General features: G+C 48.2%; 1 protein-coding gene across 1 annotated transcript in view; it reads right to left on the reverse strand.

The window, feature by feature from the left end:
• Positions 1-12,431, reverse strand: part of KCNH4 (potassium voltage-gated channel subfamily H member 4) — a 50,177-nt gene that overhangs the window by 34,837 nt on the left and 2,909 nt on the right. Inside the window, exon 2 of the mRNA XM_053363768.1 lies at positions 2,435-2,668. Coding sequence (XP_053219743.1) covers positions 2,435-2,668 — 234 coding nt within the window. The remainder of the gene's footprint in view (positions 1-2,434; positions 2,669-12,431) is intronic.

Here is a 12,431-nt window from a genome sequence, read left to right on the forward strand (position 1 = left end):
AGCACTTCATCAGTCTGTACCAAAGAAACCCAAATTCTGCAATGTGTATAAATGGCACAAACCAGTCTATTCTAAGAATAAATTAACAACCTAAGCAAAACCCAGCTAGTCCAACAGCCTGTTCTCACAGGGACCAATCAGCTGCCTATGGGAAGCCAGGGAGCAGGATCTGAATGCAGCACCCACCCTCTTCTCCACCAGTGATGCCCAGCAACCCTCAGACTCTGAGCTTAAATTGTTCTTAGCCCAATTCTGGATTTTTTAGATTTCACACTCTTTTAAGCCTGACCAGGGCTGGCCCGAGACATTATAGCCACAGCAATAAAAAAGAACAATTGCCGTCAACCAAGCACTATCAAAAAAGGGGGCAGCACTGGTGCAAGCTCAACAGAGTCACCAGTGGTTCAGGATGTGAAGTGTCCTAACCATAAAGCAAAATCCCGACAGTGTCCAAGCAGCCCATGTCTCTAGGGCAGGGGGCATTTTTCACACCAGGGGCCACATTTCCTTTTGGACAACATTCCATGGGCCAGTGATGGGCAGGGCCAGAGAGCTGATATCAGGAGCAGTTGTCAGTTGTCAGGAACAGGTTGGCAATGCCTCACACAGCGTCAGTGCACTTAGCTCTTTACAGTGCTACCTTGGTTCTCAAACTTAATCCATTCCGGAAGTCCGTTCCAAAACCAAAGCGTTCCAAAACCAAGGCACACTTTCTCATAGAAAGTAATGCAAAATGGATTAATCCGTTCCAGACTTTTAAAAACAACCCTAAAACAGCAATTTAACATGAATTCTACTATCTAACGAGATCAGTGATACATAAAATGAAAGCAATAATCAATGTAAAGGTAAAGGGACCCCTGACCGTTAGGTCCAGTCACGGACGACTCTGGGGTTGCAGCGCTCATCTCACTTTACTGGCTGAGGGAGCCGGCGTACATCTTCTGGGTCATGTGGCCAGCATGACTAAGCCGCTTCTGGCAAACCAGAGCTGCACATGAAAATGTCGTTTACCTTCCTGCCAGAGCAGTACCTATTTATCTACTTGCACTGTGACTTGCTTTCAAACTGCTAGGTTGGCAGGAGCAGGGACCAAGCAACGGGAGCTCACCCCATCACGGGGATTCGAACCGCCAACCTTCTGATCTGCAAGCCCTAGGCTCTGTGGTTTAGACCACAGCGCCACCCACATCCCTCCTAATAATCAATGTACTGTACTATAAAATAAATAAGACAGTATTGTAGATGACAAAAATTAAAATTGTTTTTTCTTATTTGCACTGATGATAGTTATTGTTTGGATGGGGGTTTTGATCCATTTCCACAGTCACACAATCAGTAGCTAAACTGGGTTCCACGCAGTCACAAAAACAAATTAACCAAAAAAGTGTCAAAAACAAAAACGCAAAATAAAAAGCAGAAACAAAAGCGCCAAACTTAATCCATTCCGGAAGTTCGTTTGACTTCTAAAATGTTTGAAAACCAAGGCACAGCTTCTGATTGGTACAGGCGCCCCAGAAACAATAGCCAGCAGCCCCAGGGAACATTCAGCTTCCAAAAGACATTCAGAAACCGGAACACATACTTTCAGGTTTTCAGCATTTGAGAACCAAGGCGTCTGAGTACCAAGGCATTTGAGAACCAAGGTACCACTGTATTCAAAGAAACAAGCAGCTCAGGAGGCCAGGCCTAGTGAGCGCGGCAACTCTTCCAAGTAGACCTTGCCCCAATAAAGCAATAAAGCATACCCACAGTGCCCTAAGATTCCTCCTCCCCTGGGTCCTTTCCAAGCAATCTGAGACTAGGCCAACAAGCCTGTCTCTGCTCCTCCCTCTTCTGCTCTTGGGAGACCAGGAGGGAGAGGAACTGGTTGCAGCAGGAGGAGATCCCCCTGGTTTCTTCACTAGCCTGACTCATTGCTGCCTGTTGACCCTGCTCCTCTCCAACCTCTGATTCTGCCTCGCTCACTGCCACAGACTCCTCCTGCTCACTAAACTTCCTGCTCACTAAGCAGAGCAGTAAAAGTACTTTTCCCCTTTGCACAGCAGGTTTTCTAGTTTCTTCACACTCATACAACCCTCTCTATCCTCTAACCAGGCAAGGAAGAGGTACAATCAGAGCCCCAGGGCACACATTGCAGCCAGGCAAAAACACTCCGGGAGGGTGAAAAGCAGGGAGGTCCCTACATCCTGCTCCATGTCCCTGTGGAGTCATTTCCATTCATCCACAGGACTGCAAGGAAGCTTTCCACACCCGAGTTGCTGGCCAAACACCAGATCCAGCCTGGCTCACATGGCTAGAGGTGCTCCAGCAAATAACTAGCTCCCAAGCTGCTAATACGAATTAGCACCTTGAATTAGGCCCAGCAGCATACAAACAGCCTGCAATGCCGGGAGGGGAAGGGAGTCCTCCCAGGGGGCTCCGCCAAACTCACCACTCTTCTTGTAAAAGCAGACTTCGGCCTGGTACTCCTGCTTCCCCTCCAGCACTTTCTCGATGCGCTGCAGGACGGCTTCGCAGGTCTCGCTGCCGTAGAGGAAGCGGCAGCTGCAGTTCTTCTGCATGACTTCTGTCCGGGCGAAGCCAGTAAGGTCGCAGAATCCGTCAGAGCAGTAGACGATGGGGAAGCCGCGGTGCACCTGAGCGTTGGCCAGCAGGAAGTTGCTATCTGCGAGTGGGTGGAGAAGAGAGACCCTGAGTTGTCATGCCAGCATTGGTGGATGGGCAGGGGAGAAGGAATTCGGGTGCTGATTTTACAGCCTAAATCGGCCTTAAGGACTTAAGAAGAGCCTGCTGGGTCAGGCCAATGGTTCATCTATCCCAGCATCCTTTTCCCACAGTGGTCAACCATATGCAAGCAGGATTCGAACACAAGAGGACTGTCCTCTCCGTTGGTTCCCAGCAACTGGTTTTCAGAAGTATTGCTGCCTTTTGGCTGTGGAAGCAGAACATAGCCATCATGGCTAGTAACCCTTGACAGCCCTCTCCTCCAGACTTCGCCAAGCTGGTGCCCTCCAGCTGGTTGGCTACAGCTCCAATCAACCAGGCAGTCATGTTGGCTGGAGCCGATGGGAGATTTAGTCCAACTGGAAGACACCAGCTGGGTGAAGGCTGGCCTGAACGGGCAAGCCCAATTTATGGAATGCCTCCTTCAGTGGTATAACCAGGACAAAGATTTCATGCAGATGTGGTTGATTCTGCAGCCAAGCTCTCTTACTTTGAGTAAGCCCCTTGAGCACCCCATCATTGGCCAAGCCTCTTCTTTGAAGTAGCAGAAGCTGGAGGCAGACAATAGGCTTTTTATTCCCTGGTGGTTGAAGGTAACTTTGAGATTGCTGTTTATGGAATCTATGCTTCTCCCACTTTTGCCTTTAGATGGGCTTCCCAAACTTGGGTTTCCAGCTGTTCTTGGACTACAACTCCCATCATCCCTAGCTAGCAGGACCAGTGGTCAGGGATGATGGGAACTGTAGTCCAAAAACAGCTGGAGACCCAAGTTTGGGAAACCCTGCTTTATGTTTGTCAGGTTTTGGTACTTTTTCAAAGCCTGAAAGACCTGTCTGACTGACCAGAAGAGACAGTTCCATCAAAGAAGAGTGTGTGTGTGTGTGTGTGTGTGTGTGTGCGCGCGCGCGTGCGCGCGCGTGTGTACCCACGCATGCACGCACTAGGGGTGGAGAACTTGTGATCCTCCAGGTGTTGTTTTGGACTACAACTCCTATCATCTCTGGCTGTTGGCCATGTTGGTTGGGGCTGATGGGAATTACAGCCTGACAATATATGGAGGGCCACATTTTCCCCATTCCTGGTACACACATACAGAGTGAAGCCTCTCTCAAACCGCTGTCAACCTTTTTAAGAATGATTGCCTGTCCTCAAGTCAATATATGAAGTAATATTACATAATTGAGAAAAGCGCCTTTGAGCCACTGCAACCCGCTTCCCACAATGTTAACATTAAAGAGCTGAACATCTCTCCAGGGCACATGTCAGGGCTCCCATACATGACTTCTCTTTCTAAAAATAAAATAAGCACTGCCTTCAGACTTTAGGTGTGTTCACACATTACATTCGGCGTACAAACTGAGTACAGTGGTACCTCGGGTTACAAACACTTCAGGTTACAAACTCCACTATCCCGGAAATAGGACCTTGGCTTGCAAACTTTGCCCCAGGATGAGGCGTGGCAGCAACGGGAGACCCCATTAGTGAAAGTGTTCCTCAGGTTAAGAACGGTTTCAGGTTAAGAACGGACCTCCGGAACAAATTACCGGTAAGTTCGTAACCCAAGGTACCATATTATATGGGTACACAAATAGCTGAGCTATATGCTCATACAGTTAGTCACATACAGTGTTCGATGTTCAATGCATGTACTGCCTGTGTCCCCAATAGCAGAGCTATACAAAGCAGGCATCCCACTTTCCCACAAACACCTGCACAAGTGCGCAGGCAGTTTGTGCCTGTGTTCAGCACAACTTGCAAACAAGCCTCCTTCCTCATGAAGGTAGAGACAACTTGTACACAGGTACAAGCTAACCTGTGAACACCCGTCAAAGCCCATTGCAACACTAGACAAGGTGCCAAATTGCTAGACGTGATGCCCAACCCTGCAGTTTCACTGTGGGCCTCTTTCCATAGGAAGATCAGAGGCAGAAGGCAAAAAACTCTCCTGCTTTGTGTTTCCCTGTTGCAAAGGTGAGAATCAGGGCTGTTGTTGTTATGCCACCGACCAAGTGGAAGGAACTCCTTGTCTAGGGAGGTTTGCTTGTGTGTGTGCTCACTTCTGTCTCCGAGGACCTTCTGAACGCTGGCTAAATCTCCTTTGTTTACCTTGGGCCTTTGGTATCTCTGCTTTTTCGTGGTGTTGTGCTCCAGGCCTGGCACCAGCATGCAGGACCCTTGGGCAGCCGCCAGGACCCCCAGCATCCTGTGGGGCCCACTGCTGAAACCCACCCTAGATCCTCTTTTTAAAAGGCACTCTCAGCACTGCCCATTGGCTGCTGTTGTAATTTCCCACAATGCCTTGGGAGGGTGTTGCACCAGAGGCATTGTGGGAAATTAAAACGGCATTTGCCCCGCTCCGATTGGAATATTGCAATTGCCACGCATACCCCACCCCCACCCACTGCCTGGGTATCCCATCTTTGCTAAACAATGTTGGGGTGTCTTTGCTAAAGGCCACCAAGCTGTCATTCCTAGATGTAGTGTCCTCAGTATGCAGGGTGGACACTGCAAAATATAAGAGGACAGCACCATGCTGCAAAGAGCTTACAAGCAAAAAAATTGAAATGGAGGCTGCAACAGAGGAAGGGCTATGGTTTTATTGCAACGGCCATTCACCCTGTTAAAGACAGGCTTTATTGCTGTTGCAAATTTCAGCAGAGCTGTTGCAAAGTCACTTGGATTTCTAGCAGATGTGGTGCTACAAACAGGCAAAGGTGGAGCAGAGAATAAGACTTCCAACACTGTTCAGGGGTAGCAAATTTGACCCATGGAACACAGTCGCATGGGAAGTTCTCTTGCACCCCTGGCAGATTCCCTCCTGGGGAAATATGCAATTTGTTGGTGAGGGTGGGGACCTCATGGTAGAGCTACCCTTAAGTTCTCCTTCCTGGCAATTCCCTGTTCCATCTCCAAAACCAGACCCTGTGCGTGCTCCCTCCCCACCCCTCCTCCTAACACAAATCACTCTGGATCTGAAGGCTGACGATGCACTTTGCTTCCCAGAGACTCAGCAACCGCTAGGACCAAAGACACACCTGTCCCCTGAGGTGCTGATGGTGGGAAGAGATCTGCCCTAAGCTGACTTGATCCCTGTCAAAAGCCTTGAAGAGAAATCGGGATAATGAGTGAACTCGTGTTATTACATGTGGGGTAGGGGGAGTTCTGGCAGAGATCCTTTCCCTCCCCCTCCCCCCCTGAACAGGAGGGTTAAATGTTAAGGCTGTGAGGCAAAATTTGCCAAAGGGGAAGCTGCCGCGCTTAGTCAGACAAATGTGCATCTATTTTAAATAACGTATAGTTTGCATCTGGAACAGGAGATTATACAAATAACCTTCTGCACCTTCCCTACAGAAAATGGGAGTTTTGCTCAGCTGCAACCCTCTCCGTTTCTAAGAACTCGCCAGGCACTGCTCACTTGTTTCGATGCATAGTTTATTGGGCATCAAAAGGGGCTAGAAACTTGCTTTTCTGAAGAAGCAAAACCAATCCGTATGGTATGATTGCAGATGCACAGAACACACACACACACACACACAGCCATGTCCAAGAGAGAACCGCAGGAGAGTTGGGGGATAAAGAGGGTGAGGTGGAGGGAGACAAATTGTGGGAGGGGGCCACGGCTGAGTCAGCTGAGGATGGGCAAGAGAGACCATAAAAAGCATCCCTAGTAAAAGATAAAAACTGGGTGGAGGGATGTCACCCACACCCTTGGATTTTTTTTTGCACTGCTGCCAGAACTGTAACATTTTCCTGAGACTGCCACAGGCCTGTATTTCCTGGGGTGCTCTTGAGAAAGGAAGGCTTATCAGCCCCTGCATGGCACAATCTATTTTTGCTTCCTTTGCCGCATGGCTTTCCTGATCCTTGCACAAGGGGTTGCCGGTGGAGGATACTGAGGCGGCGGCACATTCTGCCTTCCGAAAGGCTCTCCCTGCCTGTTTGATTAGATGCTTTGCAGAGTGTTGATCAGGATGTTGCCACCTTGCTCCTTGGCACGGCCCCAAGGCAGACAGATGGCCCTCGGCGGAGAAGGTGCCAAATTGGACATTTGGGCTACGGATTTCCATCCAGCAAGGTCAAAGTGTTACCCCTCAAATGGCGCCCAAGTCTGTGTCCTCAGAGAGGGCCAAGAACCGTGGAAGAGCTATGATACCCAACCCTGATGCATAATGTTCCAATATCCCCTTCCTTCTGGATCAATCCTGCCCATGCTGCACATTTTGCCTATGAAACAAATCTCTCTAGGTGATCTGAATCGAGATGAGGTGGCATCCTCAAGGGGTGGATCTGGGACACAATTCAGGGCAACAGAGTAGGAAACAGGCATATATGACCCATGGTTGATCAATCCACCAGAAAGTATTGTTGCACAAGCGGCACTGGAATGAACAGGAGCCAAACAAGGACATGGTAGGCAGTCCTGCACAGTTTATTTCAATGAAGCTTCTGCAGAAGATCTTGCCTGTAGATTTTGTGGTGTGTGTGTTGGGGGGAGACTTTAATTTTCTGCCTCAGACATTAAAATGCCTTGAAGCAGCTTAGAGCTGGAGAATGTCTGGAACCAGTGGCACACAAATGCTTAATGCTGTAATGGCTTTAATGGGAGAAATTCAGTCCTGCTACTATCACACCAGGGCTTAATTTGAGCAGGACACAGCTCTCCGTCCCATTTTCTATACGGGTATTCAGCTTTAGGACATGATTTTTAAAAATATATATTAAAAATATATTTATATACTGCCAACTCATATAACATAGGAAAAAAGCAGTGTATAAAATTAGGTGCAAGTATAGTGAAACATAAGATATCCAAATAACAATGCAAAATAGTTGTGAAAGTGACTGGCTCGCCTTGAAAAACTTTAACAACGGAATAGGTCTGTCAAAAGTGAAGGTGCTGGAACACCATTCCGCAGCATCGAACCAGTAAAACAAATGCCCAACTTCTAGCTGAAGCCAGTCATGCCCCTGTATGACGGGGAACAGCTAACAGTGCTCCTCCAGATAATCTAATACAGGGTTTCCTAAACTTGGGTGACCAGAAGTTTTTGGACAACAGTTCCCATCATCCTTCACCACTGGTCCTGCTAGCTAGGGATGATGAGAATTGTAGTCCAACAACAGCTGGGGACCCAAGTTTGAGGAAACCCTGATCAAGTTGGGATATAAGGGCTCAGGCAGTCCTCAAGGTGACCTGGACCCAAGTTGTTTAGGGCTTTCAGCCCCCAAACCAGCCTAGCCGTGGCCTATCGAAATAAGGATTGACGTGCCTCTGCACATACGCAGAGTGCTTTGTCCTCCTTACTGAACATCTAAGCTTTACAGCCGAAGGCTGGGGTGGGTGAGTGTGACTTACAGGCACCGTCGAGCCTTGATCTCTTTTTCATTATGAACCAGAATTGCCTTTGGAGACAAGGGGATAAAGGCCCAGTTGACTAGGACTTCAGTTTGTGGCCTCCCCCACCCGCCACCCCGGCTGGCTTGGGAGCTTTCTCATCCCCCTACCCCAACCCAATTGTTTAACTCTCGGTCACCTCAGGTCACTGCTTGGATTAACTTGGGAGGGGCTTGTGTGTGTGTGTATGTGTGTGTGAAAAATAGTTTGCATCTGTAGCTAAGTCCAGTTTTTGGCTTCTAGGATGCAGGATTAGGGGGCTGCTTAGAAGGGCTGTGTATTAAAATGTGCACTCTCCGCGGTTCTGAGCAGCTCTCCCTCAGGCTGGCCGGCTGGCTGGAACCACATCCTGTAAGCTGCCCACCCTGAGAGGACACAAATGAACTTTTAGATGGAGCATCAGCAGAAGAGAAGCTCAGGAGAAGAGCCTCCCACCAGCCTGGAAGTATGATTTGGGAGCAGTCCAAAAGTTGTTTTATCAGCGCAGATCTATTCAAATACTTATACAGGCTGCCTTTTCAGCTCAGATTTTACTAGGAAGCTCTGATTTTACTAAGGGACTGGAAAGGGCAAAAGCAAGAGGAGCCAAATGCAGTCTTGCTGGGTAGTGAGGGGAGGAAATGCATGAGATATTAGAACTTCATAAAATCAAGCCCCTCCACACTCTACAGCAGCGGCAGGAAACCTATGGTGCTTTGGAGTTTGTTGATCTTCAACTCCCATCAGCCCCAGCCAGTATAGGCAATGGTCAGGGATGATGGGTGTTTGAGTTTGGCCATATCTGAATACAGCAGTTTCCCCAACTCTGCACTAAAGTACCGTATTTTTTGCTCTATAAGACTCACCTTGTCCCTCCTAAAAAGTAAGGGAAACTGTGTGTGCGTCTTATGGAGCGAATGCAGGCTGCGCAGCTATCCCAGAAGCCAGAACAGCAAGAGGGATCGCTGCTTTCACTGCGCAGTGATCCCTCTTGCTGTTCTGGCTTCTGAGATTCAGAATATTTTTTTTCTTGTTTTCCTCCTCCAAAAACTAGGTGCGTCTTGTGATCTGGTGCATCTTATAGAGCGAAAAATACGGCAATCTATTCCATACTGGAAGGTTGTGGGAGACCAGCAGCAAAGGTCCGACTAAATGTGCATATCTTTTTTTGCTTTTGCTTTGATTTTCAAAACAACAAACAATAAATTAAACAGAAACAACAGCAAACCTAAAAATAAAAAAAATCAGAGTGTCTGCAAGACACCACAAAAATCTAAGATATGCATGCAAAATACTATCAATAATGTAATCGGCGCTACTCCTTTGCCAGTTAATTTGAAAGCAAAGATGTAGACTAGGCACTGCTAAATTAAGGCTAGAAAGTTCCATTAATGGTGCCTCATTAGTCATTAATTTTCTTCCCTTTTTTTGCTTGTATTGCATATTTTATTGGCAAAAGGCCTATAAGCAGTCACAGCTTGGGATTTCCCCAAAGTGTGGGGTTTTGACCCTGTTGAGCAGGGGTCAGCCTTTTTCAGCAGTGGGCCGGTCCACCGGCCCTCAGACCATGTGGACTATATGGGGGGGGGGGTGAATGAATTCCTATGAATTCCACAAATAACCCAGAGATGCATTTTAAATAAAAGCACACATTCTACTCATATAAAAACACCAGGCAGACCCCACAAATAACCCAGAGATGCATTTTAAATAAAAGGACACATTCTACTCATGTAAAAACACGCTGATTCCCAGACCGTCCGTGGGCGGGATTGAGAAGGCGATTGGTCCGCGTCCAGCCCACGGGCCTTAGGTTGCCTGTTGTTGAGGTTGTTGAAAAGTGCTAATGAGATGAAGGCTTGTGCATATGAGTTTGCATGCGCTTGGGGTCCAGTTAACAGCAGGCTGCAGATTAAGGATTGAGAAAAACGGGGAGAAGGAGGCTGGAGAAATAGGTTGGGTGGGCTTAGAACAGAGTAAGATAACTCTTTTTCAGCCCAAGGTCTGTGTTCCTTTGTGGGTTTTCTTTTTGGGGCTGCATGCCAGTGCAAGGCCAATACACAGACACACACCCGCATACAAGCACTCATACATACCAGCACATCACACTTCCATTCTTACGCATAACATCCACTCATTTTCTCTCTTCATTTTAGATGCTGGGGTCCACCCACAATGAAATGTTCTTTAACGTCAGCTGAATTTACTTTTTACACTTGTACACCACACTTCCTTCAAAGAGCTTTTGGTGCATACTCCTGTGGATTCTGCTGCCTTTCCTGTTCAGAGTGATGAACAGTTCTGTGGAACTCAGAAGCTTGCCTACACTCACACCAACTCCCTCAGAAAGACAGAGCCCTGTTCAGAATGGGGCTCAGAGATGCAGGCAAGCCAGTCTGCCTCCAAAACACACAGGGATGGACGTGAGGACATGAGGTTGCTGCGATAGGGATAATCCACCTTCAGCCATTCATGTGGGAGGTAAGGAAGGATGTGAATTGAAAATCCAAAGCAATTGAGCCAAAGGATGAATGAGCTTTGCAAGCGATGGGGAATTGTGGCTCTGTAGATTTGATGTTAATCTCCCAGTTAAAAGCCTCGTGGAACATGCTGCAGCCAAGCGTGATCCGTGAGAGGGTTCCCCGATTACATCTGAAGAGGGAACTCCGGAGTGACTTCCTGCATCTTCTGCTGTAACCACTGAGCAGCACAGCTTGCACAAGCTGGTGACGGAAACTGGGAGTCCTGCTTCCCAGCTCCCCTTGTGCTATGCCAAAATTTATTTTATTTTATGTATTTATCACATTTATAGTCCACCTTTTTCTTCAGGAAGCTCAAAAGTGATTTACATTGTTTTCCCCTCACTTAACCCCCGCAACAACCCTGTAAAGTAGGTTAGGCTGAGAGGTAACGACTGGCCAAGGTCACCCAAGGAATCAAACCCAGGAATCAAACCCTGGTCTCTCAGGTCCTAGCTCAACACCATTGCACTACCACTGGTTCTCAGACACCAGACCCCTCCTGGAAGAGGAAGGAACCCAAGAGTCCTGGCTCCCACAACATACTTGCTTCCAAAATACCACACTCCTCCCCGCCCAAGCATAGATGTGTGGGGACTGGCTGCTGTGACTTGATTACATCCTGTACATGCTCAGGGGTGCTCTTGATAAATGCTTTTTGTCCTTGGCGTGACGTTAGCCAAGAGGACGTGTGATGTAAGATAGGTAGGTGCCTCTGAGCACTTGCAGAGTGCTTTCTCTCACAGCTGAGCAATCACCACAAAAAGCCCACAATTCTGAGATTTGGGCATAAGGGGCTTCAAGACAGAAAGGGGGTGCAATTTCAAAAGAAGCGTGAGCCTTGTCTCTTCACAGTTTTGAAGCGGATTCCCTGCCTCCAATATAACCAGCCGCTTCCAGTAAGCGCCTATCTAGTAAGGAGAGCTGGACTGCCACTGATTTGGCTCTTTTTCCTTGCGCCACAAGGGCGTCAGAAGCAGCCGCGGTCTAAGCTTCCAAGGAGGAGTTCAGGAGCTGTCCGAAGTGCTGATCTAGCGTCCTGCCTACCGAGAACAACGCGGAATTCCTTGACGCGTGGCGCGCTTAAAACAACAACAACAACCCGGATAACTAAGGGGCTCGCAAACGAGATTGCTAAATCCACAACAGGGCTTAAAAAGAAAAAAGAAATAGGCCAGCCAAAATGTTACAAAATGGTTTGCAAGCTTTCCAGTTCTCCAGAACGCTTCATCGGACTAGATGGTAAACAAAACTGGGGGGAGGGGGGGAATTGGCTGATATCGGAGACTCGCTTAAATCTCAGAGAAGCGCGTGTCCCCAGCCTCAGGGGAACGATATTGGGTTTAATCCCGTTTTATATCACCGGGAATATGGGTAGAGATGGGCGTACAGGGAAAGGGCGTTCCCCTCTTCTCCTTCCCCCTTCCTCAAGCGTTCAGCAAAAACTTCTATTTTCAGGTATTGTGCGCCAACTCGCTGTGGCTCCCCTAGGAATAAGGGGAGCGCTGCTGGCGCGCGCGGGGGGGGGGGCGGGGAGCGCTCATTACGAAAGCTTCTCCCGGACATCCCCAAAGGAAAATGCTAAATTAGTTTTCATTGATCTTTCTGGAAGCATTTAAATCCTCCTCCTCCCCCACCCCCACCCCCCACGACCGGAATCCTCTTAAAGAGAAAATCCTCGAGCCACAATATGGCATTTTAGTTGTTGTTTGTGGGTTGTTTTTTTTAAATACACACACACACGATTACTACACCTTCCGTCCCCACCCATGTATCCTTTTCCCTCCCGCAGGGCTAAGCAGGTAGTGAGA

The sequence above is a fragment of the Podarcis raffonei genome, chromosome 13 (genome assembly GCF_027172205.1).
Source record: "Podarcis raffonei isolate rPodRaf1 chromosome 13, rPodRaf1.pri, whole genome shotgun sequence".
In the NCBI taxonomy this organism is placed as follows: Eukaryota; Metazoa; Chordata; class Lepidosauria; order Squamata; family Lacertidae; genus Podarcis; species Podarcis raffonei.